A 21,971-nucleotide genomic window follows, 5' to 3' on the forward strand; every position below is an offset into this window, starting at 1 on the left:
CGCCCGCCGCAGTGGCGCGCCCTCCGCGTCGCGTCGAAATCTGGTGGCAGCGGTTCGTCCGCGGGCCACGTGGCGCGCGGCCCGAGTTTTGGAACGAACCGTCGTCCTCCCGCCACCCCCCCCCCCACACCCCAACGCGCGTCCCTCGCGCACGACACGATGCACGCGTCGAGCCTCTCCTCGCGCGCGCCGACGGCCGCGCCCCTGCGCGCGCGCGCGCCCTCCTCCGCGCGCCGCGCCGCGCGCGTCGTCGCGACAACGCGCGTCGTCGCCGCGAAGGCGTCATCAGAAGACGGTACGAAGAAGATGACCGTCGCCGTCACCGGTGCCACGGGCTTCGTCGGCCGCGCCCTCGTGCGCGAGCTCCAGGCGAACGGGCACGACGTCCGCGTCTTGACCCGCGACGCGTTCGCCGCGCGGCTCTCGATGCCGGGCGCGGCGCTCAAGGGCGCGAAGTTTTACGCGAACGACACCGCGAATGGCTACCTGCGATGGTTCGACGCCGTCGACGGGTGTACCGGGGTCGTCAACCTGGCCGGCGCGTCCATCTCGAACCCGTGGAACGAGGCGTATAAGAAAACGCTCGTAGAGTCGCGGTTACGCGCGACCAAGCGCGTCGTCGACGGCATAAACGCTGTCCCGAAAGACCGCCGCCCCACGCTCGTGTCTTCCAGCGCCGTCGGGTACTACGGGACCTCCAAGACGAAGACGTTCGACGAGAACTCCGCGCCCGGGCGTGACTTCCTCGCGCGCCTGTGCGTGAAGTGGGAGCGAGAGGCGAAGAAAGCGGACACGCCGACGACGATCGTGCGCACCGGCGTCGTCCTCGAGAAGGGCGGCGGCGCGCTCGGGAAGATCTTGCCCATCTTCCAGCTGTACGGCGGCGGTCCTCTCGGAGACGGGTCGCAACGCTTCTCGTGGATCCACCGCGACGACCTCGTCGCGTTGATCGTCGCGGCGTTGGAAGACCCGGAGAAGTACGAGGGCACGCTGAACGGCACCGCGCCGGAGCCGACGACGATGAACGGTCTGTGCGAAGCCGTTTCAGCCGCGACGAACCGCCCGAACTGGCTCCCCGTGCCCGGCGTAGCGCTGCGATTGCTCCTCGGCGAGGGCGCGACGGTGGTGTTGGACGGGCAACGCGTCGAGCCGAGGGAGACGCTTCGGCGGGGGTTCAAGTTTTCGCACGAGACAGTGGATGACGCCCTGTGCGCGATCGTGCGCGGCGATAGCAGCGGGAAGAAGAAGGGAGAGGAGGATGATGAGGAGGAAGACGTCGTCGCCGTGGACGAAGACGACGAAGAGGAAGAGGAAGCGGAGGCGGCGGCGGTGGAGGAGGAGGAGATCGTGAACGCGTGAGCGCGAGTGATGAGTCTTCCCGTCGTCTTCATTTCATCAAACGTTCGTCGCCGCTGCGCGCTACGGCATCTCTCTCTCTCTCTCTCTCTCTCTCTCTCACTCTCACTCACGCCGCGGACTCGAACGCGAGCGAGACGCCGTTCATGCAGTACCTCAACCCCGTCGTCTCCCTCGGCCCGTCGTTGAACACGTGCCCCAGGTGTCCTTGACACTTGGCGCACCGAACCTCGGTGCGCGGGAGAAACACGATCGAGTAGTCCGGCACCTCCGTCACCGCGTCCGCCGAGATGGGCGCGTAGAACGACGGCCACCCCGTGCCGCTGTCGTACTTCGTGCTCATGTCGAACAGCTCGCTCCCGCACCCCGCGCACACGAACGTCCCCGCGCGTTTCTCGTTATACAGCGGGCTCGAGAACGGCCGTTCGGTCGCCTCGCGGCGGAGCACTTGGTACGCGAAGGGATCGAGCTTCGCGCGCCACTCGTCGTCGGACATCGCGATCGCGCCCTGGCGGTTCAGGATCGCCATCGCGCCCGCGTCCGCGAAATCCGACGCCGCCGCGAGCGCGGGGGAGGCGACGACCATCGCGGTCGTCGCCGCGGTGAGGTTGATGAGCCGCCGGCGCCGCATGGGCGTCGACGACGACGACGACGACGACTCGGCGCGTTTTGTCGCGTGGGCGTCGTCGTCGTCGCCGTCGGCGCGCGCGGTCGCGTCCGCGCGCGACGCGCGCGGGGCGAGACGCGCCGCGCGGTCGCGGCGCGTCGAGCACGACGCGGCGGACGCGCGGGAGGTCGCGCGAGCGACGGGGGTGGAGATGGCGTGCATCGTGCGGCGTTCGTTCGCGCGGGGGGGGGGGAGTGCGAGACGCGCGCGTCGACTTCGCCACGTCATCGCCGTTCGAGGTGAAGTTTTTTCTCTCCGCAGCGTGTTTATTCCTCCCGCGTGCGCGCCCGGGGACCGCGGCACTGAAGACGCGCGAGACACGCGCGACGTCCACCCCCAACACGAGATGAGCGTCCTTCGCGCCGTCGCGCGTCGCGCGCTCGCCGCGCGCGCCGGCGTCCTCGCGCCGGTCGCGTCCTCCGCGCCGGTCGCGGTCCTCCGCGTGACGAGATCGCAATCCTCCCTGGCCGCGGGCGCGGAAGGGGAAGAGCTCGACCACGCCCCCGAGGCGGAGGTCGCGTTCGACGAGTCGCTCCCGGTGTACATGACGACGCTGACGTTCTCGGAGAAGGGCGTCCAGGCGATGCTGAACCGCGACATCGACCGCGAGAAGGTGCGCGTCGGCGCGCGCGCGCGATCCCCGAGCGCGTCCCTTCGGTGCCGTCCGCGTCCGAGTCACGCCCGCGCGATCTAACAAACATTTTTTCTTCATCTCATCACTCCCTCATCCTTCCCCGAATCGATCGCACACCACATCGCAGTCCGCGGCGAAGATCATCGGCCTCCTCGGCGGTCGCTTGCAGTCGTACTACGTCACCACCACCGGCACCGCGGACGCGGTCCTCACGTACACGTTCCCCAAGAACCACGACGTGCAGACGCTCCTGTACACGCTCATGGGAAGCGGCTCGTACGAGAGGCAGGCGCGTTCTATACACACACTGGTTCCCATACGACCGCGTTCGCGTGGTGAACGCCGTTTCTTAAGGACTTTCCTTTCTTCCCGGCGTTTCTCTCCGCCCATCTCACGGTTTCAATCCCGACACGCCTCGACGCCTTTCAACTCCACCCCTGACGCCTTTCGACTCCGCCTTTCAACTCCGTATGGACCCTCGGCCCTCAGGAGACGACGAAACTCATGAGCTGGGCGGACGCGGCGATGAGCCTGCGCGCGAGTCGGAACGTGTACGGGATGGGAGGCGTGACGTGTAACATCTCGAACGTCGGGGGCGGCGGCGGCGGGGTGGGGAAGGATTGAGCGGCGAGGCGACGACGACCGCGGTCGGTCGGCGGCGGGCCGCCGGCGACGACGACGACGACGTTGACCTCGACCCAATACAAAAAAAGGGTCAAAGTTCATCGGTCAGTTGAAAGGGGACGCGGTGAACGTTGAAACCGAGGGATGGGTGAAAAACGAATGAATTCATCGCACCGTGTTCCGGGCCCACGTGGCGCGTCCTCTTTCGACGACATCGTCCCGTCGTCGTCCCCGGCCTCGCGGCGCCACACGGGCACGCGCGCCCTTCGAGCGTCCCGGGTTCCGCGTCGTCTTCGCGACCCCTCCGCGCTCCCTCGAACATGACGTGCACGATGCGCGCGACCCCGGTCGCGTTCGCGCGCGCGCTGACGCGCCCCGCCGCGCGCCGCGGTCTCTCTTCCGGGTCGCACGGCGCGTCGTCGTCGTCGTCGTCGTCGCCGTGGCGACGCCTCGCGCCCGCGACGAGCGCGTCGCGCGCGCCGCGGTTCTTCCCCGCCCCCCCGCTCCCGACGCGGAACCCCGCGGCGTTTCGCGTCTTCGCCGGCGGCCCCGACGGCCCCTCCGGCCCGATCTCCGACGACGAGCGGACCCCGACGCGCGACTACGCGAGCGAGATTTCGTGGATCGCGCGCGCGGACGCGACCAAGGAGGACGAGGAGGTGGACCCCGCGGCGCAACCCGACGTCATGGTCATGCCCGTGTTCCCGCTGGGCAGCACAGCGTACATGCCGCACTCGGACCACGTGTTGAACATCTTCGAGCCGCGGTATCGGCAGATGTACAGCGACATCTTGTTCAACGGCAGCCGGAGGTTCGCGGTGCCCGTGAGCGACCCAAAGTCGGGGCGGCTCGCCGCGGTGGCGCCCATCTTTTACCTCGAGGACCTCAAGGAAGTCTCCGAGCAGACCGCGGACGCGGTGAAGTACGTGTGCTCGCACAAGGTGATCGGGCGCGTCCGCATCGATCGAACGATCAACGACAAGGCTGCGAGCGATCGAAGCACGTACCTGAAAGCGGTCGTGGAGCCGATGGAGGACGGCGACGACGACGAGGATCTGAGCACGCGCGAGGGCATCCTCTCGGAGAGATTCGCGACGATCATTCAGGCGCGTTCTATACACTGGTTCCCATACGACCGCGTCGGCGTGGTGAACGCCTATCCTTAAGGACTTTTCCCGGCGCTTCTCTCCGCTCACCCCTCGCTTTCAATCCCCGCCCGCGGCGCCTTTGAACTCCACCTGACGCCTTTGAACTCCACCCCGACATCGCTTTGTATGGAACGACCCTCAGAACCAGACGAAGCTCCAGGAGCCGGTTCGGTTCACGGAGAATTTGATCGACACGCTGAGCGCGTCGAGAGGCGAGGACGGGCTGTGGCGCCTCGCGGGGCTGTGGCAGTCGCTGCTTCAGAACCGCATCGGCGCGAAAGAGAGCGAGCTCTCGAACGAGATCCAGACGCTCCTGCGAAACTACCTCGCCAAGCAAGGGACGGAGCTGCAGAACAAGGTCGCCGTGCAGTTCGACGCGCTGCCGGGGGACGTCAAGGCTGAGTTCACGCGCTTGCAGACGCAGTACAGGGAAGAGGCCGCGCCGATGGTGAGCGCGGCGCTGTATCCGTTCGCGCTGCTCGTGCAGTGCGACACGCACGGCGCGCGGCTCGAGGTGTTCGGGGAGATGTTGGAAGAGGAAGAGGCGCGTCTGCGCGCGAAACTCGCGCTGCAGAGCTTGTTCTCGAGCGCTTCTGCGCCGGGCGGCGAGGCGACGGAGGAAGCGGAAGTCGAAGGGACGGAGGACGCGGACGGGAAGAAGAGCGACGACGCGGGCGGGTCCGAGAGCGCGTGAGGATGAGGCGGTCGGTTCTGCGCGAGAGAAGAAGTCGCGCGCGTTGTAACAATATCAACATCCACGCGGACGTCTTCCGTCTTCACCCTACGCCGCGCGGTGCCCTGTCATCCCCTCGATCGTGTACGACACCCGCGTCGTCCCCTTCTTCACGCGCACGCCCACGATCTCCACGTCCCCGATCTCTCTCACGTCCTTCACGTGCGTCCCCCCGCACGGGCACCCCGCCGCCGCCGCCGGCACGCGCACGACGCGCGGCGTCGAGTCCTTCGCGACGTACGCCGGCAGCGACCCGCCGCACGCGGCCGCGGCGTCGTCGTACGGCATCGTCTCCGCGCTCGTGGCGCCGCCTCTCTCCACGAGTTCCGTCATCTTCGCCGCGAGGTCGCGCGCGAGCTTCTCTTTGTCCAGACCGTCTATTTTGCCCGAGTACTCCACGTACGCGCCGTCGACATGATGTTGCCCTTTCGCCGGGACGAGCCCCGACTCCGGGCCGAGCCCGATCTCGCTCATCGCGACGTCGAGGAGGTGCCCCGCGGAGTGCACGCGCGCGTGGAGGACGCGGCGGTCGACGTCCACGTGCACGACGACGTCCGCGCCGGGCTCGAAGACGGAGGCGACGGAAGCTTCCGACGCCGAGAGTTCGTCGTCGTCCGCGCCCTCCACGCGGCCGAGGTGCCGCACGACGCCCTCCTTCGAGATCTCCACCGCGCGGACCGCGAACGTCGCGCGTCCGTCGCCGAGGACGACGCGGCCGGTGTCCGACGGCTGCCCTCCCCCCGCGGGGTACGCGATCGTGCGGTCCAGCACGAGCGCGCAGTCGCCGCCGCCGTCGCCGCCGCCGTCGTCGCGCGCCTCGACCGCCTCGACCGCGAGCACCTTGGCGTAGCAGCTCGCCAGGTACGTGTCGTCGAAGTACGCGAGCTCGGTCTTCGCGGGCGCGGACGGCATCGCGGCGGCGGCGCGAGCGGCGCGGGCGGCGCGGGCGCGGGCGGCGCGGCGCGGACGGCGGGGGGACGACGCGACGGACGGCGGCGAGGAGACGACGCGCGCGCGCGAGGTCATCTGGCGTCGCCGCACCGCATCTGCGGGCGGTGGAAAAGTCGAGCGCGATCGCGACCGTGAAGAGTTGAACGCGCTGATCGATCGGGCGCACGGCGGGCGAAAGGGTTCAATCTCGCGACTTTGACCGGGGCTTGATCGCAGGAATGAAATATCTATCTTTCTTCGGTAATTTTTTCTCGCCCCGCGGAGCGGGCTAATTTCCACAACGAACGGCGCGCGGCCCGAGACGACACGAAGTCCAACGCGCGCGCGGAAGTCGCGCAGATGAGTTACAACGGCGGTTTTCCGCCGCCGACGCCGCCGTACATGAACGGCGGCATGAACCCGCAGGTGCGATCCGCGGCGGAGCTCCGTTGAAAAAGCGCGCTCGCCGCGTGATCTTTTTGTTACTCGTTCGCGGGGGGAGATATTTCCCTTTTTCGCGGCGACGGGGGCGCTCGCGGCGGCGGCGGCGTAGACGCGATCGACGCGATCTCGATGCGCGCGGGCGACATCTCGCGCCCGGTCGCAGATCGACGTCGCGCGCGGCCGCGTCGCGCGCCGCGATCCGCCGATTTCAACCTCGCGCGTCGGGAAAAAACGCGCCGCGGTCGGCGTCAAACGTGGAGCTGACGCGTCTCCCCCCCCCCGCGCCAATTGCCCCCCTCCCGCAGGCGATGTACCATCCGTCGATGGGCTACCCCGCGGGGTACCCGCCGTACGGGTACGGTCAGCCAGGTCCCGCGCCGAACGGATACGCGGAGTTCGAGATGATGCAGCAGCTGCAGCGGACGATGCACGCCTACATGATGTCCACTCAGGGGGGGGCCATGCCGCAAAACGGGGGAGGCGGAGGAAGAAATCACGACGGCAATCATCCTCGCTCGCCGCAGCCGCCCGCGGGCCGCCCCCCGCCGGCGCCGCCGCCCTTACCCCCCGGCGGCATCTCCGGCGCGCCCGCGGACGCGAACGCCGGCGCGGCGTACCAGACCCTCACCGCGGAGGCGCTGCGTCGGTACCAACAAGAGGGCGCGGCGGCGGATCTCGACGCCGACGGCGACGGCTCCTCCAACAGCGGCGACTCTAACAAGCAGTCCGTCGCGCGCAGGCGCCACGCGCGCCGAAGACGCCAGCTCGCGAGGCTCACCACGGAGCGGCTGGAGTGGGAGGAGCGCAGCCGGCTCATGGAGGAGGCGCTCCTCGCGAAGGATGGCGACGGCGAGGAGGGGCTGGCCGCGCTTCCGGAGGAGGAGCTCGCGGATTACCGCAAGGCGCTCGCGAGGACGCTGCTGCTGACGTCGGAGGTGTTGCGGGGGTCGGACCACGACGGGGCGGACAGCGACGGGGCTTACAGCGACGAGCTGAGCGACGCGGACAGCGGCGACTTGACCGAGCGGTTGGTGTCCGAGCTCAGGGGGTTCCGCGTCGACGAGGGGGGCGACGCGGGGGAGACGACGACGGCGGCGGCGAAAGATGCGGACGACGCGGAGAAAGAGAAAGAGAAAGAGAAGGCGCCGTCTTCGTCGACGACGCCGAAGCGAAGGAGCATCGAGCGCGCGCGGTGCAACCCGGCGACGGCGTCGCTCGCCGCGTTTCTCGGCGGGTACCAGAGCACGTTCACCGGGATGAAAGTCAACCCCGCGTGCCGCGGGAGCTTCGACCCGAAGACGCCCGGGATGGAGGGCGTCGCCGCGCTGGAGTACGGCCTGATTAAAGCCCAGGAGAGCGGCTTATTCGCCCCCGGGGAGATTCTCGTCACCGCCGTCAGCACCAAGGACATGCTCATCAAGTACAGCAGCGGGAACTCTGCGGACGTGCTCGGCGTCTCTTCCGCGGAGCGCGTGCTCCGAACGTCTCTGTTCGAGAGCCTCGACGCGGAGGACGTCCGGGCGTTGATCTTCGCGTGCTACCTGTTCCCGACGATCTTGCCGGAGATTCGAGGGGGCGACGCCGCGGGCGAGGAAGGGACGGTGCCGAAACCAGAATGCGCGCGTCTGATGCCGCACGGGTTCCTTCGCCGCCGCCGCGCGAACGGCACGCACGTCGCGATGGAGCGTCTCGGCGGCGTGATCGTGACGAACGACGCCGCCGCGGCGCTGATGAACGCCGCGCGCGGGCCGGCGAAGCACGAGATGTCCGTCCTCACCGGATTCGGCGAGCCCGGCGAAGGGAGCAGCTCGCCGGAGGATGTGTCCCCGCGGTCGCTCTCGCAGCGCAACTCGGAGAACGTCGGCGCGTTCCAGGACGCGAGCGAACGCGGCCGCGCCGCGGAGATTTTAGAAGAGGAGACGCGACGACGCAGCGATGAGATGACGCGAACGCAGAGTCAGGAAGAGCTCGAGACGATCGCCGAGTGCGCGCGAAGGGTCAGCATCGACAACGGCGACGCGTCGCTCGTCGCGGACGTCTCGACGCCGTCGTCGCCGTCGCCGCCGATCGTCCTGAACAAATACCACCCGTCGATGAAGCGCGAGGCGAAGCGATCGGGCGGCGCGAAAGCGTCCGGGTCGAGCCCCGCGGAGTTGCTCGGCCGAGCGTCCAAGTCGGACGTCTCCCCGAGCACGGGCGCGGCGTTCGGCGCCAAGTCGGAGAAGGGCGCGGCGCTGTCGCCGCACGCCGCCAAGTTTGAAGCCGGCGCCGGGTTGAAGCCGACCGGGAGCGCGACCGGCGCCGGCGTCGATCAGATGCGATCCGTCTCCGTGTGCGGGGTGACGGGCGAGTCGAAACTGGACCTGAAGCTCCGCGCGGGCGCGGGAAGGTCCGGCGCGGGCGCGGGCGCGGGCGCGGCGGGGGTGAAGACGTCCGAGGCGGATCTCACGCACTGCGTGCGGCACACGGAGAAAGCCGCCGTGGAGGGCGAGGGCGAGGGCGAGGGCGCGGTCGTCAACGCGTCGATGCCGGAGGGGATTCGCGAGGTGCTTCAGAGGCTGACGCGCGAGACGTTCTCGGAGAACACGATGATGGTGATGATCGAGCGCGTGCGAGGCGCCGGCGGCGGCGTCGGCGCGGAGGCGAGGCACAACTCGCAGATGATGGTCGTCTCGAAGCTTCTGAACGATCTGACGTCCAGGAGTCAGCGCGCGTGGCCGTCGCCGGGGGGGAAGGGGAAATAACGCGGCCGCCCGCATAGCTAGAATTCATTTCTTAAAACACGACGCTCGCGTCGAGTCTCGTTGAATGACGTGCGAGGAACACCGCCGCGCCGCGCCGTCCGAGCGTCGACGCATCGATCGATTTGATTCGTCGCGATCACATCCCAGGGAGGTCGATGTCGTCGCCGCCGGCGCCGCCGCCGAGGGACGGCCGGCTCGCCTCCGGCGACGCCGTCAACGTCGGGTCCAAGAAGACCAGTCCCTCGTTGGCGCCGCTCCCGCCCTCTCCCGCCGCGCCATCGCCGACACCCATCGCCGCCAACTCGTTCGCGAAGCCGCCGACGCCGCCGTCGCCGTCCTCCGCCTCAACCTTGCGCAACTTCACCTGGCACTCGTCGACGTCCTTCGTCCGCCCGAGGTCGCCGTACAAACGACACAGATGACGCAAGCACTCGACGTTGTCAGGGTACACCTTGTGTATCGTCTCGTACGCCGCGAGCGCGTCGTTGACGTTCCCAACCTTCCGCAGACACGTCGCGACGAGCAGGCGGTACTTGACGTCTTTGGGCTTGATCATGCACGCGAGCTGGTACAGCTCCCGCGCTTTTTCCCAGTTCCCAGTCTTCACGTAAAACGTCCCGAGCCACCGCAGGACGTCCATGTCCGACGGGTACAGCCGGTGGGACTCCTGGTAGTAGTGCAACGCCTTGGCCTCGTCCCCGATCGCGGCGTGGATCGCGCCGAGGCGCGCCAAGATCCCCGGATCCGTGGACACCTTCGCGTGAAGAATCTCCAGATGTTTGATCGCCGCCGGGAAATCGCCGAGCATGTCGGACACGTTCCCGAGCTGATACAACACCTCCGCGTTGTCCGGGGTCATCGCGTGGACTTTCCTGAACGCCGCGAGCGCGTCCTCGTACGCGCCGAGCTTGATGTACGCGAGGCCTAGGTTGTAAATCGCCTCGTGGCAGTCCGCCTGGACGCCGACGGCTTCCAGGAATAAATCCCGCGCGCCCTCGAGGTCGCCGCGTTGTAAGTGACAGTTCCCCTTGTTCACGAGCGCGCGCGCGTCGTAGCGGTCCGTCGCGACGGAGAGATCCGCGTACTTCTGCGCGTTCTCGTAGTCGCCCTCGTGGAAGTACAGCCACGACAAGTTCGTCGCCGCTTTCGCTTTCAACGCGTGCTCTTTCTTTTCAAACTCCAGAAGACGCCGCTTCCCTTCCTTCATTCCCTCGGGCGTCTTCGACTTCAGGTGGCTCAGCGCGAGCTCCATCTCGAGCTCGTTCGCGAGGATCGCGTACCCGAACCTGTGCATCTCGTCCGCGAGGTACTCGTACCCGCGCTCTAAGCTCCCTCCTCCGATCGTCGTCCCGATGAGCTTCGCGGCGGCGAGAATCTTTCGATGACAGTCCAGCTGTTGCGTCCGCAGATATCGCGTCAACTCGTCCCCGACGGTGTCGTCGTCCTCCTTCTCCTCGTCGTCCTCCTCCTCCTCGTCCTCGGGTTCGAACGCGCGCAGCGACAGCAACTTGACGAAGCTCTCCTTCATCTTCTCCTTGTCCCCCGTCGCGTAGTGGCAGATGACCAGGTTATACCCGGAGGTGAAATCCGGCTCGACGCTCATCACGTCCGAAAACGCCCTCGCCGCGTCGACGTACTGCCCCATCTTCACGAACGCGATCCCGATGTTCCGCATCACCTTGAACCGCACTCCCTTCTGCTCGTGCGAGATGTGATCCAGCGCCATGCGGTACATCTTGATCGCGCTCGGGAATTCGCCGCGGTCGAAATACACCTTCCCCATGTTCACGCGCAGCTTCCCTCCCTCCGGGTAATTCTTATTCTTCACGATCTGCGCGTACAGGTCCAACGCCTCCTGGTCCTGACCCGCCTTGTCGTGCCGATCCGCGAGGTTCAAGGTCACCGCGTACTGAAGGTCCAAGTCGATGTCGTCCGCCTTGCCGTTTTGCTCCCGCGTCCGGCACAGCGTCCGCTCGCGTTTCGCGCACTCCTTGGCGAGCTCCAGCGCCTTCTGCGGATCCTCCTCCTTCGTCCCCGCCACGGAGCTCTTCTCCAGTAAGTCGTGCACCTGCTTGTTCAGCGCGCGGATCTTCCCGTGCGGGCCGTCGTCCTCCGGCTTCAGAAGCGGCGGCGCGGGCCCGCGCGGGCCGCCGGCGCCCGGGAAGGCGCTCCCGCCTCCGAGCGCGGCGGCGGCGGCGGCCGCGCCGGACGCGCCGGCGGCGCCCATCGAGGAGGACGTGTACCCGGCGCCCTTGTTCGACGTCATCGGTCGCGGGCCGAGGTCGATCGAGACGCCCGTCCCGGGTCGTGCGAACTGGCCCTGCGCACGTGGGTTCGAAGGAGAGCCTCAGGACGGAGGATCGCGGGTTCGTCGGGAGAGGGGAGAGACGAGAGACGAGAGACGAGCGACGCGATCGATTTGAATGCACAGCTGGCACCGAGCGCGACGAGACGATGAGGCGAGGCGAGGCGCGAGCGCGCACCGTCGGCGGTCGCGTCGTCCCGGCCGCGGGCGGCGCGTTGAACGCGGCGGTCGCGTCGTTCGACTGCGAGAGGGGCGAGACGGAGCGGTGGAGGTGGAGGTGAGGGGGGTGAAGCGTGGGAGCGCGGATCTCGTGGGTCCTCGGAGGGGTTCGCGGCGACGTTCGCGTTCGGTCGGCGCGAAGAATGCGCGCGATCGGTCGAGCGACGGGACGGGCGGCGCGGGTTCGCGACGAGGGACGGGACGCACGTTCGACGACGCGGTGGCGGTGTACCCTCCGTAGAGGTCGTCGTCGTCCGCCATGGCGTCGCGGGACGTCCCGCCGCCGCGCTCTGTGGACTGAGGTCGACGCGCGTTGACCGACGAGCGATTTGAAGCGCGACGAACTGCGAGAAGTGCCGCGCGCTTACGAGTTAAGACAGTCGGTTGATGTAATATTTCGCATACACAACGCAGCTTCTAAGGTGACTAAGTTTCAGGGTTATTCGCTAAGGAAAAGTCAGGCGCCTATTAACCCATCAGCGGAAGACTCTCTAGCTAATACTAACCCGAACTTACTTGTCAGCCTTGAAGGTCACCTTGGTGATCTTGCCGAGCATGACGGCGGTGTTGCCGTCGAGGAACGCGATGCGCGCAAGACCGTCGCACGCCTTGAAGTGGTCGACAACGAAGGGGTGCTGGGGTTCGAAGACAGCCTCGGCGACCTCGTTGGACTTGAGGGCCTGGGGGGACTCGAGCTTCTTGCCGCCGGTCTCCTTGCCGACCTTGAAGACGAGGGTGGTCATCTTGCACGCGGAGCGGCCGCAGCGCACGAACGCGACGGGGGAGTAGCCGGGCTTGAGCTGACCGGGGACGTCGAGGACCTGGACCTGCGCGTTGAAGTCCTGGCACGCCTTGAGGGAGTCGTCCTTCTTGTAGATCATGACGTCACCAGTGCGGGGCATGTTGATCTTGTCGAGACCCTTGATGTTCATGCCGACGTTGTCACCGGGGTGCGCGATCTCGACGCGCTTGTGGTGCATCTCGACGGTGAAAACCTTGCCGGTGCAGGGGTTGGAGACGGTGTGGGTCGGGATGAAGACAACCTCCTCACCGGGGCGGACGCCACCCTGCTCGACGCGGCCGGCGAGGACATCACCGACACCCTTGATCTTGTACACGCCGGAGATGGGGAGGCGCATCGCCGCGTCCGGAAGACGCTCGGGCTTGTTGACCATGCCGTTGAGCACGTCGAGGAGGCAGTCGACGTGGTGCTTGGTGCCCTTGCCCGCGTAGTCCTCGCAGTCCATGCCCTTCCACCAGTCCATGTTGGTGGTCTTCTTGATGAGGTTGTCGCCCATCCAGCCGGAGATGGGGAGGACGGGGACGCACTTCTCGACGTAGTCCTTCTTCCAGCCAACCTTGATGAGCATGTTCTTCATCTCGTTGCGGATCTCCTCGTAGCGAGACTCCTTGTAGCCCGCGGTGTCGCAGTCCATCTTGTTGATGCCGACGATGAGCTGCTTGACACCGAGAAGGTTGATGAGACGCGCGTGCTGGCGGGTCTGGCCCTGGACCTCACCGGCCTTGTGGTTGCCCTTCTGGATCGCGGTGGTGAAGTTACCGTCCGCGGGGACCATGAGGAGCGCGACGTCCGCCTGCGCGGCGCCGGAGATCATGTTCTTGATGAAATCTCTGTGGCCCGGGGCGTCGATGATGGTGTAGTGCCAGTTGTCCGTGAAGAACTCCTTGGTCGTGCACGAGATGGTGACACCACGCTCGCGCTCCTCCTTTTGGCGGTCCATGTAGAACGCGAACGCGAAGGAAGACTTGCCGAGCGCGTCAGCCTCCGCCTTGAGCTTCTCGACCTCGCGCTCGGGGATGCCTCCGAGCTCGAAGATGAGGCGACCGGTGGTCGTCGACTTACCAGAGTCGACGTGACCGCAGATCACGATGGAGAGGTGCTCCTTGCCGTCGGTAGCCATTGTGCTGAGTGTCTGGGCGAGGCGACGGCGCGGGAGAAGGGCGGCGCGGGGGAAGATAAAGAAGATGACCGTCAGCCAGCGTCCGCGGGGTGGGGACGAGGGGCCACGACGCGCGCGAGGCGCGGGGAGGGTCGCGGGGGGGGGCGAGACGACGCGCGGGAGCGATTTCGAGGCGACGCGCGCGGCGATCGCGCGAGATCGGCGCGCGTCGTCGCCCCGAAGCGTTTCGCGCCGACGTTCCGCAGCCGCAATCCATCGCGCGCGCGGAAAAACGCGCGGACGGACGCGGCGACATCGCGACCGCGACCGCGATCGCGCGAACGCGCGGCGAGAGCGAGGAGCGAGGAGGAAAACGAAGAAACGGGCGCGCGAGACGTCGCAGATCGCGCACCTCGTGCGTGTCGCGTGCGATGCGATGCGGGAAAAGAGCGCGCCGTCGCGGCGGCCGACGGTGAAGAAAGAACGCTCCGAGCGACGGACGGCGCAGATTCGTCGTCGTCGTCTCGCGATCGATTTCATCGACGAAATGGCTTCTTTTCCTTTCAAGGAAGCCGGTTCATCGGTCCCTTTCGCGTGACCGATGGAACCGAACGGTGTTGTTACGACGAGTACGATGGATCGCGAGCCAGCACGCGAAGGGACCAGATAATCGTCGGACTTGCCGCGCGCGCGGACGTCGCCGCAGCGGCGGGCGGGGTGTCGCGCGCGCGATGGGAGGCAAAGGCTCAAAATGCTGCAAGAACTCGGAGAGTGATCCGCTGATCGACGCGAGCGGCAGGAGCGTCAGGAGCGTCTCCTCGGACGGCGGGCACACCCCCGAGAGGAGGTCGCCGAGCCCGTCGTCGAACATGTCGATGGGACGCCGGCACGCGCACCCGCCGCGTCGCGGCAGTCAGGACGACGCGGACGCCGACCCCGCGTTCCGAACGCCGCCGCGGCGGAGGCGGAAGCGCGACAAGGACGACCCACCGGACGACCCGAACCCCGCCATCTTCTACGCGTCGTCCACGAAATTGTCCAAGCCGCGACGCAAGACGAGCGTCCGCGGCGAGCTCGAGGAGCGCGCGCGCGCGAACGCGGAGCTCGAGGCGATGGAGGAAGGCGCCGCGTCGCAGTCGCTGCACGAGGAGGAGGAGGACGAGGAGGGGGAGGAAGGGGACGGGCGCGGCGTGACCGGGACGATTGTGTCGTTCTCGCCGTCCGCGGCGACGTCCGGGTCCCCGAACTCGCGCGACGGGCAATCCGCGGCGGGGAGCTCGCGCGGAAGACGACGGACGCGCGCGGGGGAGGAGCTCGTGTTGCTGCATTCTCACGGCGGATCCTACGGCGCCGCGGACGACGACGACAGCCCGTCGTCTACCAAGGCGTCGCACGGGGGTAGAACGCGCTCGCCGAAGCGCGGCGTCGCGGAGCGCGGAAAAGCCGCCGCCGCCGCGTTCTGGTGGAAGAGAAACGCGTGCGTCGTCGGCGCGTGCGTCGTCTTCGCGCTGGTCGTCGCGCTCGCGGTCGTCCTGGCGATGACGCTGGGCGTCGTCGGCGTGGACGCGAGCGGTGGCGGTGGACGCGGCGCGGGGTGGGGGGGGGGGCGGGACAGCCGCGGAGGGCGCGGCGGCTTCGAACCCCGACGGGATAGGCACGCGTATAGAAGTTAGAGCTCCCGTCGGCGGCGGCGGTTGACTTCTTCTTCTTCTTCTCCTTCTCACTGTAAGGTTATGTTCATACAACACGATGCTATCACGTCATCACTCCGCCACCGTCGGCATCGGCTCGAGCGGGTCTAGGATCTTGATCAGCGGGTGGCTCTTCTTGCTCTGCTTGCAGATGTCCATGGCGGTGTGGCCGTCGCTGTTTTTTATGGACGCGTCGGCGCCCGCGGCGATCAGAAGTTCAACTTCCTCCTTGTTCCCGACCGTGCACGCGTACATGAGCGCGGTCCACCCGTCGCTATCCGTCGCGTTCAGGTCCACCTTCTTCTCGATGAGGTACTTCAAAACGCTGACGTGGCAGTGCACGGCCGCGGACATCGCCGCGGTGCCGCCGTCCGCGTCTTTCAGGTTGAGCAGGGACGGTCCGCGGTTCATCGCCTTGAGGTAGGGTCGTTCAAACAAAATATACATGGTCACGAGCTGATAGACATGTCATTAGAGATTCATCGTAAAGTGCGTGTTACTGACGGAACAGTCGGATGAAACGGGTCAAGCGAAGAAGAGCTCGAGAAGAGAGGGTGAGCTCGAACCAAACCTTCAGAATATCTTCGGAGCCGTTCCCCGCGGCGAGCATCGCCGCGGTCTTGCCCGCGTTCTGTCGAGGTTTGCGAGGTTTGAGGCGAGGGACGTCTTAGTCGCGATGGTGATGAATGCGCGCGGTCGCGTCGAGGGCGAACGGGACGTCGCGGAGGCGACGCGCGCGCGTTCCCGGAAGGGGTCCGACGGATCGGCACGCGCGAATTGTTAGATAAATCCCGACACGGTTGGGAAAAGCGCGATCGCGCGATCGCGGAGAACGCGCGCGGCGCGACGGCGTCTTGGTGAATCTCCCGAGATCGCGCGAGATTCACGCTGGCGACGCGCGCGAGGAGACGATCCGCGGTGGTGAAGCGCGCAGACGCGCGCGCGCACCTCGCCGTTGGCTTGGATGTTCATGTCCGCGCCCGCGTCGAGAAGTTCGATGCACTTCGACACGTCTCCCGCCGCGGCAGCGGCTTGCAGGGCGGTGAGCCCGGAAAACGTGTCGTGGTCGTCGACCCCCATCTGGCCTGATGTAAGTGGTCGTGCGGAAGCGGGTGGTGGACGTTGGGAGGTTGGGGAACGGACACCAAGGGTGCGATCCTCAAAGCGCGTCGAGATGTGCCTGCGGGTGCTCAATAAAGCCGTCCAGCTGACGCGGACGAGAATGGATTTTTTCAGATCAAATTTGATCGAACCAACTTTTCCTAAGCTGATGCATCCTGAAACGCCTCGTCTCCCGCACTCGAGCGCTCGAACGTGAACCCCACGTTCGCGTCGACGCTGTCGCCGACGCCGAGGACATCGTCGCCGTCCTCGTTCGTCTCCCGCGCGTACGCCGCGAGCGCGGTCAGCGGTCAAACGGACCCCACACGACCCGCGTCGCCGACGACGCGGCTCCTCGGCGCCCGCGCCGGCGCCGACGCGGCCAATCCTTCTCCTCCGTCGAACGGCGGCTCGCTCGCCCAGCGCTCGGTCGGTCGGTTCCTCGCCGCCATCGCGGCGGCTTTCTTCGTCATTCGGACGACGGGCGCGGGAGCGCCGTAGCGCGCGGGCGAGCTCCGCGCCGGCGCCGGCGCCGCCGGCGCCGGCGTCTCTCTGTTTCGCGTCTTGCGCGACAGAAACTTCGCCAGCTTCTCGCTCGCCGTCGTCCGCGGGCGCGAGGACGCCCGTCGCGCGGACGGCGCAGCGACGATGTCGTCGACGGCGTCGTCGTCCTCCGCGTCGTCCTCGTCCGCGTCGATGGACGCGTAGTGGTCCCACGCGCGCGCGGGGGACGCGGACTCCGCGCGTCGGTCTCCGTCCCGATCCCGACGACGTCCCGGTTCCGAGCGCGTCGGCGTCGTCGTCGTCGGCGTCGTCGTCCCGCCGCGTCGACGCTCGATGCGCTCTTCCGCGCGCCGTCCAACCTCGCGCAGGCGCCCGCCGCCGCCACCGAGACCGACGCCGATCGGGATGCGATCGCCGCTCGATCGCCGGAAATCGCGGGGAGAGCGGCGCGTCCCGGACCCGGAGCCGCTCGGTCGGAGCGCGGGCGTCGTCGGCGCGGATTTCGAACCGCCGCCGCCGCCGCCGCCGCTCGCCCTTCGCGCGGCGCGCGCGGGCGCGGGCGCGTTCTCGTCGTTCCCGCCATCGACCATCGCCTCGGGGGGCGTCGCCTTCAGCGCGTCGTGCGCCTCCCTCGCCGCCGCCGCGGTGCTCTTCGCGAGGCTCCTGAGCCTGCGAGACACGGACGGCGGGAGCCAGCGCGCGTCCTCGGGGTCCAGACGCAACGCGTGCAACAACCTCTCCGACTTCGTCTCTTCCTCGCCCCCGCCCCCGGCTTTGACCGTGAACAAGTGCGTCCCGACGCCCTCGCTGCCCTCGTCCTTGGCGCGAGGAGCGAGACACTCCTCCCCGAACAGCGCGGGGGTGGACAGCACCCCGAGCGCGATCTCCGTGACCTTCCCAAGCCGCGGATCGCCGTCGCGGATCGCGCCGCCGCCGCGCCCGGTATTTTTCCTCAACGCGAGCGGCTCGCGGTCGATCCCCGCCCACGGCGCGGAGCTCGACGAGCGCGCGCTGCCGCGACCGTCGAGGTACACGCCGTCCACGTACGTCGCGGATCGCGCGTACACGCGCGCGGTCCCGGACACGATGAAGAAGACGCCCTTGGGGGCGTCGCCTGATTTCACGACGACGTCGCCGGGCGCGACGCGCGTCGCCGTCAGCTTCTCCGCGAGCGCGAGAAGGTCCGCGTCGGAGACCCTGTCGCGAGGGAACAGATCCGTCGTGCGGAGAAACTCGCGCGTTTTCTGCGCCGCGGAAGCCTCGACGACGCCGAGGATCGCGTCGTACTTCCACTTTCGAAGCGTGAGGAGGACGACGTCCGCGAGCGCGACGGCGGTGGCGCCGCGAGCCTCCTCGCCCTTCGGCCGCGTCACCGCGCCCTCGCCGAAGCACTCGCCGAATTTCACCCGCCGCGCGAGCCGTCCCGCGCGTCTCGGCGCGCCGAGCCTGACGCACTCCTCCTCGTCGCCAGCCTTGGTCGCGACCGCGTCGACTTCCTTCTCTCGCATCGAACGACGCCGCGGCTTCGCGTCCTCGCCCGCGCCCGCGCTCGCCGTCGCCGGCCGCGCGCGCGCCCGAACCGCGCCGCGCCCGTACCCGCTCGAGCTCGCCTTCTCCGTCGCGAACGCCGTCTTCGGTCGCCGCGATAACACGATCGGGTCCCACAGCAGATCGCTCGTCTCCAACCCCGCGGCTCCTTTCGGGTTATCCCTGAGCTGAAACAGCCCCACCTCGCCGCCGACGACGACACACATCTCCTCCCCGCGCTCGCCCTCGCGCGCGATGACCGCGCCCGCCGGGTGCATCTCCGCGGAACACCCCGCGAACACCGCGGGCAGGTGCGCGGCGCAGCCCTCCAGCGCGGGCATCCCGATCGCAGCCTCGCACGCGGCGCGCTCGTACGACGGATCGATCAGCGTCTTCCCCTCCGCTCGCGCGTTGAAAAAGGCTAGCAGCGCCCTCGTCTTGTGTTCGTCGTCTTCGAGGTTGGCCTGCACCTCCGCGCGGACCCACGCGGCGCGGGTCCGAGCGGCGTCGCGCGCGCGCTTCGCCGCGAGGACGCGCGGGTCGATCTCTTCGTCGTCCGAGTCCGAATCCTTGGACTTGGACGCGGACGCGCGAAGCGACGCCGTGGACTTGCGAATATCTTCCTGGAAAAACTGCTCCAGGCGTCGCTGCTTCCGCGCCGCTCTCTTGTCCTCCGCGGGCGTCGTCGACCGCGCCGGGGGGGACTTCGCGATCGACGACGCGCGCGACGGGACGCCAACCTCGACGGAAGACCGCGCCGGGGACCTCGCTCGCGACGGGACGTATTCGCCGTCGACGGACGACCGCGCCGCGCCGACGCGCGACGCTCGCGGATTCACGATCGAGACGTCGCCCGCCGCGGACCCGTCCCCTCGCGACGACCTCAACGACGCCGCCTTCGACGCGCGCGACGAGCGCGCCGAAGAGCGCGCCGACGACCGATCGACAGCGCCGCGAGACCTCCCCCCGGGCGTCGGCGCCGCGTTCTTGAGGCGCACGACGCTCACCTTGGCGTCGTTCGCTCTCGCCTTGGCCCTCGCGTATCGCGCCTCCGCCTTCGCGAGCGCGCTGTCCGCCTCGTTCGCGATCTTCATCGCCTCTCGAATCTCGCGCTCCGCCGGCGTGAGCGCGTCCTCGCGCGTCGGCTCGAAGCTTCTCCTGATCGCGTCGCTCTCCTCTCGCCACGACGCTCTTCGCTCGTCCTCGAAGCCTCCGAACAGCTCCGCGGAGGCGCGCAGCGCGTCGTCGGCGCGCCCGATGGAGCCCCGGCCCGCGCCGCCGCCGCCCCCGCCGCCGTATTCTCCGGACTGGCGCGCGCGTAATTCGCGCTCGCGTTCCAACCGCACGACGTGGCTCGCCTCGCCCGGGAACTTCGCGCTCCAGCCCGCTCGCAACGCCGCCTCCCTCGCCGCCGTCCGCTCGGCCCGCTCCGATTCCTCCGCGTCGAGCTTCGCCGCGAGCCGCCGCGCCGCGAGCTTGACCGCCTCGCGCGCGTCGAGTCGCGCGTGCGCGTGAGTCGCGCTCGGCGGCGTCGCGCCCGCGGTCCGCGGGCGGTTCGGCTGCCCGCCCTTCGACGCGGACGACGGCGCGCGCGCGCGGTCGGCGGCGGCGACGGCTCGGATCGCGTCTCGCTCCGCCTCGGCGGCCATCTCAGCCTTCAGAAGCTTCCTCTCGTGCGTCGCGTGACGCTTCGACGCGATCGCGGCGAACGCCTCGCGCTGTTCCTTCACGCGCTCCGGCGCGCTCTCCCGCGCCGCCGCTCTCGCTCGACGCTCCTCCGCGCGCGCGGACTTCACCCTCGCCCTCGCCTCCGTCGCGCCGCGCTCGGCGCGCGTCCTCGCCTCTTCGCCGTCTCGCTCCGACCGCTCCCGCGTCTCTGCCGCTCGCGCTCGCTTCATGGCCGCGACGTCGCGCCGCGCGATCCTCCCGCGTTGGATGCGTTGCACGCGAATCGCCGCGGCGTGTCGCTCCGCGGCTATTCGCGCGCCTCGCGGGGGGGGCGCGGCGGACGCGGGATCCCGCCTCGGCTTCCTCGTCGCGGACCAGTGCGTCCGAGACTTCTCCGGGCTGACGTCCGCGATCTGGAGCATCGGCGGCGATGCCGGCGGCGGCGGCGACGGCGCGCGAGGCAGCCGTCTCGTCGGCGAGCGCTCCGAGCGGTCCGGACGAGGGCCGTTCTATACGAGCGAATGTCGGGGTGGAGTTGAAAGGCGTCAGCTGGCGTTGAAAGGCGCCGAGGGTGGGGATTGAAAGCGAGGGGTGGGCGGAGAGATACGCCGGGAAAATTCCTTAAGGATCGGCGTTCACCACGCGAACGCGGTCGTATGGGGACCAGTGTATAGGACGCACCTGAGACGCGAACGCCGCGGCGAACTCCTCCAGAGACAGCGACCGGTCGTCGTTCACGTCCAGGGCGCGGAAGAACGCCTCGATCGCGTCGCGGGTGCCGTCCTCCTGCCGGACGCGCGTCGGGAGGTTCAGCTTCGCGGCGATCGCGGGCGAGAACCTGAGGGCGATGATGAGTTCGCGCACGTTCACGGCGCCGTCGCCGCCGCGGTCCAGCGTTTTGAACATCTCTAGGCACTCGGGGTCGAGATCTCGGACCGCGGGGGATGACGACGACGCCGTCTCGGTCTCGCGCGGCGGCGGCGTCGGCGCGCGGACGAGCGCGCGCGACGGCGTGGACGACGACGACCGCGTCATCACCGGCTCCTCGTAGCCGCTCGACGCCTCGGAGGAGGAGACGGAGACGACGTCGTCGTCGTCGCGCGCGCGCGCCTCGAACGCGTTCGATTCCTCGGACGGCTCGCGGTACAGCCGCGCGTGATGTGCGTCCTCCGAGGGCGAGTCCATCTGCGTCATCGCGTGCGCGTGGAAGTCGTGCGGGGTCACGCGCGAGAGGTCCAGCTTCGGGATCGCGGGCGGGAGCGGCATCGTCCCCGCGCGGCCGAGCGGAGCGTCCGACGACGACGACGACGACGACGACGACGTCGACGACGCGCGTCGTGCCGTCCGACGAATCTCGCGCGTTCCCGCGTCCACGCGCGCCCGAGCGCTCCCCCCACGCGCGACCTCGCCGCGTCCGCGCGTCGCGAGGATACGACGCCGGTCGCGCGTGCCTTCGCCGGGCGTCGCGCGTCTCGGCGCCCTGGCTTCTGAAGGCCAGGGGCGGCTCGAGCACTTTTGAATTGAGCGCGTACGTAGAAAGGCGTTATTTCTCGTCGGACGGTCAAAGGCCAATCGATACCGGTCGAGCCGGTCAAGCTTGATCGGCATGCGACGATGAACGCTATCGGGTTCTTTTCGGGGTGCCGCCGCGTTCGCGCGCGGGCGCGGGTGTCGCAGCGAGGACGCGAACGCCGGGAACTATCGGCCAGAACTACGACGAACGATGATACGGTGTCGCCGACGACGCGGGAGCGCTCGAAACCGAAGAGTCGAGA

General features: G+C 68.4%; 12 protein-coding genes across 12 annotated transcripts; 5 read left to right on the forward strand and 7 right to left on the reverse strand.

The window, feature by feature from the left end:
* Positions 1-306: 306 nt before the first annotated feature.
* On the forward strand, positions 307-1,359 carry MICPUCDRAFT_17517 (uncharacterized protein; the record flags this gene model as incomplete). Its single annotated transcript, XM_003058383.1, has 1 exon — positions 307-1,359. The coding sequence occupies one exon, from the start codon at positions 307-309 to the stop codon at positions 1,357-1,359; it is 1,053 nt and encodes a 350-aa protein (XP_003058429.1).
* Positions 1,360-1,465: 106 nt separating this feature from the next.
* On the reverse strand, positions 1,466-1,852 carry MICPUCDRAFT_17217 (uncharacterized protein; the record flags this gene model as incomplete). Its single annotated transcript, XM_003058757.1, has 1 exon — positions 1,466-1,852. One exon carries the CDS (start codon positions 1,850-1,852, stop codon positions 1,466-1,468), a length of 387 nt encoding a protein of 128 aa, XP_003058803.1.
* Positions 1,853-2,336: 484 nt separating this feature from the next.
* On the forward strand, positions 2,337-3,453 carry MICPUCDRAFT_47265 (uncharacterized protein). Its single transcript, XM_003058384.1, has 3 exons — positions 2,337-2,636; positions 2,785-2,967; positions 3,147-3,453. Exons 1-3 carry the CDS (start codon positions 2,370-2,372, stop codon positions 3,279-3,281), a joined length of 585 nt encoding a protein of 194 aa, XP_003058430.1. The 5' UTR covers positions 2,337-2,369; the 3' UTR covers positions 3,282-3,453.
* A 148-nt stretch (positions 3,454-3,601) lies between these two features.
* MICPUCDRAFT_68060 (uncharacterized protein) lies at positions 3,602-5,191 on the forward strand (the record flags this gene model as incomplete). The annotated part of the gene is made up of 2 exons (XM_003058385.1): positions 3,602-4,387; positions 4,572-5,191. 2 exons carry the CDS (start codon positions 3,602-3,604, stop codon positions 5,121-5,123), a joined length of 1,338 nt encoding a protein of 445 aa, XP_003058431.1. The 3' UTR covers positions 5,124-5,191.
* A 49-nt stretch (positions 5,192-5,240) lies between these two features.
* On the reverse strand, positions 5,241-5,948 carry MICPUCDRAFT_6795 (uncharacterized protein; the record flags this gene model as incomplete). The annotated part of the gene is made up of 1 exon (XM_003058758.1): positions 5,241-5,948. A coding segment is annotated over one exon (708 nt), but the record flags the coding sequence as incomplete, so codon positions are not given.
* Positions 5,949-6,401: 453 nt separating this feature from the next.
* Positions 6,402-9,280, forward strand: MICPUCDRAFT_47266 (uncharacterized protein; the record flags this gene model as incomplete). Its single annotated transcript, XM_003058386.1, has 2 exons — positions 6,402-6,518; positions 6,842-9,280. The coding sequence occupies exons 1-2, from the start codon at positions 6,453-6,455 to the stop codon at positions 9,278-9,280; spliced, it is 2,505 nt and encodes an 834-aa protein (XP_003058432.1). The 5' UTR covers positions 6,402-6,452.
* Positions 9,281-9,545: 265 nt separating this feature from the next.
* Positions 9,546-11,552, reverse strand: MICPUCDRAFT_10135 (uncharacterized protein; the record flags this gene model as incomplete). The annotated part of the gene is made up of 1 exon (XM_003058759.1): positions 9,546-11,552. A coding segment is annotated over one exon (2,007 nt), but the record flags the coding sequence as incomplete, so codon positions are not given.
* Positions 11,553-12,316: 764 nt separating this feature from the next.
* On the reverse strand, positions 12,317-14,143 carry MICPUCDRAFT_33445 (uncharacterized protein; the record flags this gene model as incomplete). The annotated part of the gene is made up of 2 exons (XM_003058760.1): positions 14,118-14,143; positions 12,317-13,738 (listed from the first exon to the last, which is right to left on the reverse strand). Exon 2 carries the CDS (start codon positions 13,724-13,726, stop codon positions 12,317-12,319), a length of 1,410 nt encoding a protein of 469 aa, XP_003058806.1. The 5' UTR covers positions 13,727-13,738; positions 14,118-14,143.
* A 293-nt stretch (positions 14,144-14,436) lies between these two features.
* Positions 14,437-15,378, forward strand: MICPUCDRAFT_57948 (uncharacterized protein; the record flags this gene model as incomplete). Its single annotated transcript, XM_003058387.1, has 1 exon — positions 14,437-15,378. The coding sequence occupies one exon, from the start codon at positions 14,437-14,439 to the stop codon at positions 15,376-15,378; it is 942 nt and encodes a 313-aa protein (XP_003058433.1).
* Positions 15,379-15,412: 34 nt separating this feature from the next.
* On the reverse strand, positions 15,413-16,551 carry MICPUCDRAFT_26805 (uncharacterized protein). The gene is made up of 3 exons (XM_003058761.1): positions 16,345-16,551; positions 15,968-16,027; positions 15,413-15,810 (listed from the first exon to the last, which is right to left on the reverse strand). Exons 1-3 carry the CDS (start codon positions 16,474-16,476, stop codon positions 15,469-15,471), a joined length of 534 nt encoding a protein of 177 aa, XP_003058807.1. The 5' UTR covers positions 16,477-16,551; the 3' UTR covers positions 15,413-15,468.
* A 257-nt stretch (positions 16,552-16,808) lies between these two features.
* Positions 16,809-20,618, reverse strand: MICPUCDRAFT_57950 (uncharacterized protein; the record flags this gene model as incomplete). Its single annotated transcript, XM_003058762.1, has 1 exon — positions 16,809-20,618. One exon carries the CDS (start codon positions 20,616-20,618, stop codon positions 16,809-16,811), a length of 3,810 nt encoding a protein of 1,269 aa, XP_003058808.1.
* A 199-nt stretch (positions 20,619-20,817) lies between these two features.
* Positions 20,818-21,462, reverse strand: MICPUCDRAFT_57951 (uncharacterized protein; the record flags this gene model as incomplete). Its single annotated transcript, XM_003058763.1, has 1 exon — positions 20,818-21,462. One exon carries the CDS (start codon positions 21,460-21,462, stop codon positions 20,818-20,820), a length of 645 nt encoding a protein of 214 aa, XP_003058809.1.
* Between the last annotated feature and the right edge of the window lie 509 nt (positions 21,463-21,971).

This window comes from Micromonas pusilla (genome assembly GCF_000151265.4).
Source record: "Micromonas pusilla CCMP1545 genomic scaffold MICPUCscaffold_5, whole genome shotgun sequence".
In the NCBI taxonomy this organism is placed as follows: Eukaryota; Viridiplantae; Chlorophyta; class Mamiellophyceae; order Mamiellales; family Mamiellaceae; genus Micromonas; species Micromonas pusilla.

Coding starts and splice junctions, on each gene's coding strand:
- MICPUCDRAFT_26805 (XM_003058761.1), bottom strand. CDS start 16,476: ATGGGGGTCGACGACCACGACACGTTTTCCGGGCTCACCGCCCTGCAA. Junction 16,028..16,344: donor ACATCCAAGCCAACGGCGAG/GTGCGCGCGCGC, acceptor AAACCTCGACAG/AACGCGGGCAAGACCGCGGC. Junction 15,811..15,967: donor GCTCCGAAGATATTCTGAAG/GTTTGGTTCGAG, acceptor CCCTACCTCAAG/GCGATGAACCGCGGACCGTC.
- MICPUCDRAFT_47265 (XM_003058384.1), top strand. CDS start 2,370: ATGAGCGTCCTTCGCGCCGTCGCGCGTCGCGCGCTCGCCGCGCGCGCC. Junction 2,637..2,784: donor GCGACATCGACCGCGAGAAG/GTGCGCGTCGGC, acceptor ACCACATCGCAG/TCCGCGGCGAAGATCATCGG. Junction 2,968..3,146: donor CGCGTTCTATACACACACTG/GTTCCCATACGA, acceptor CTCGGCCCTCAG/GAGACGACGAAACTCATGAG.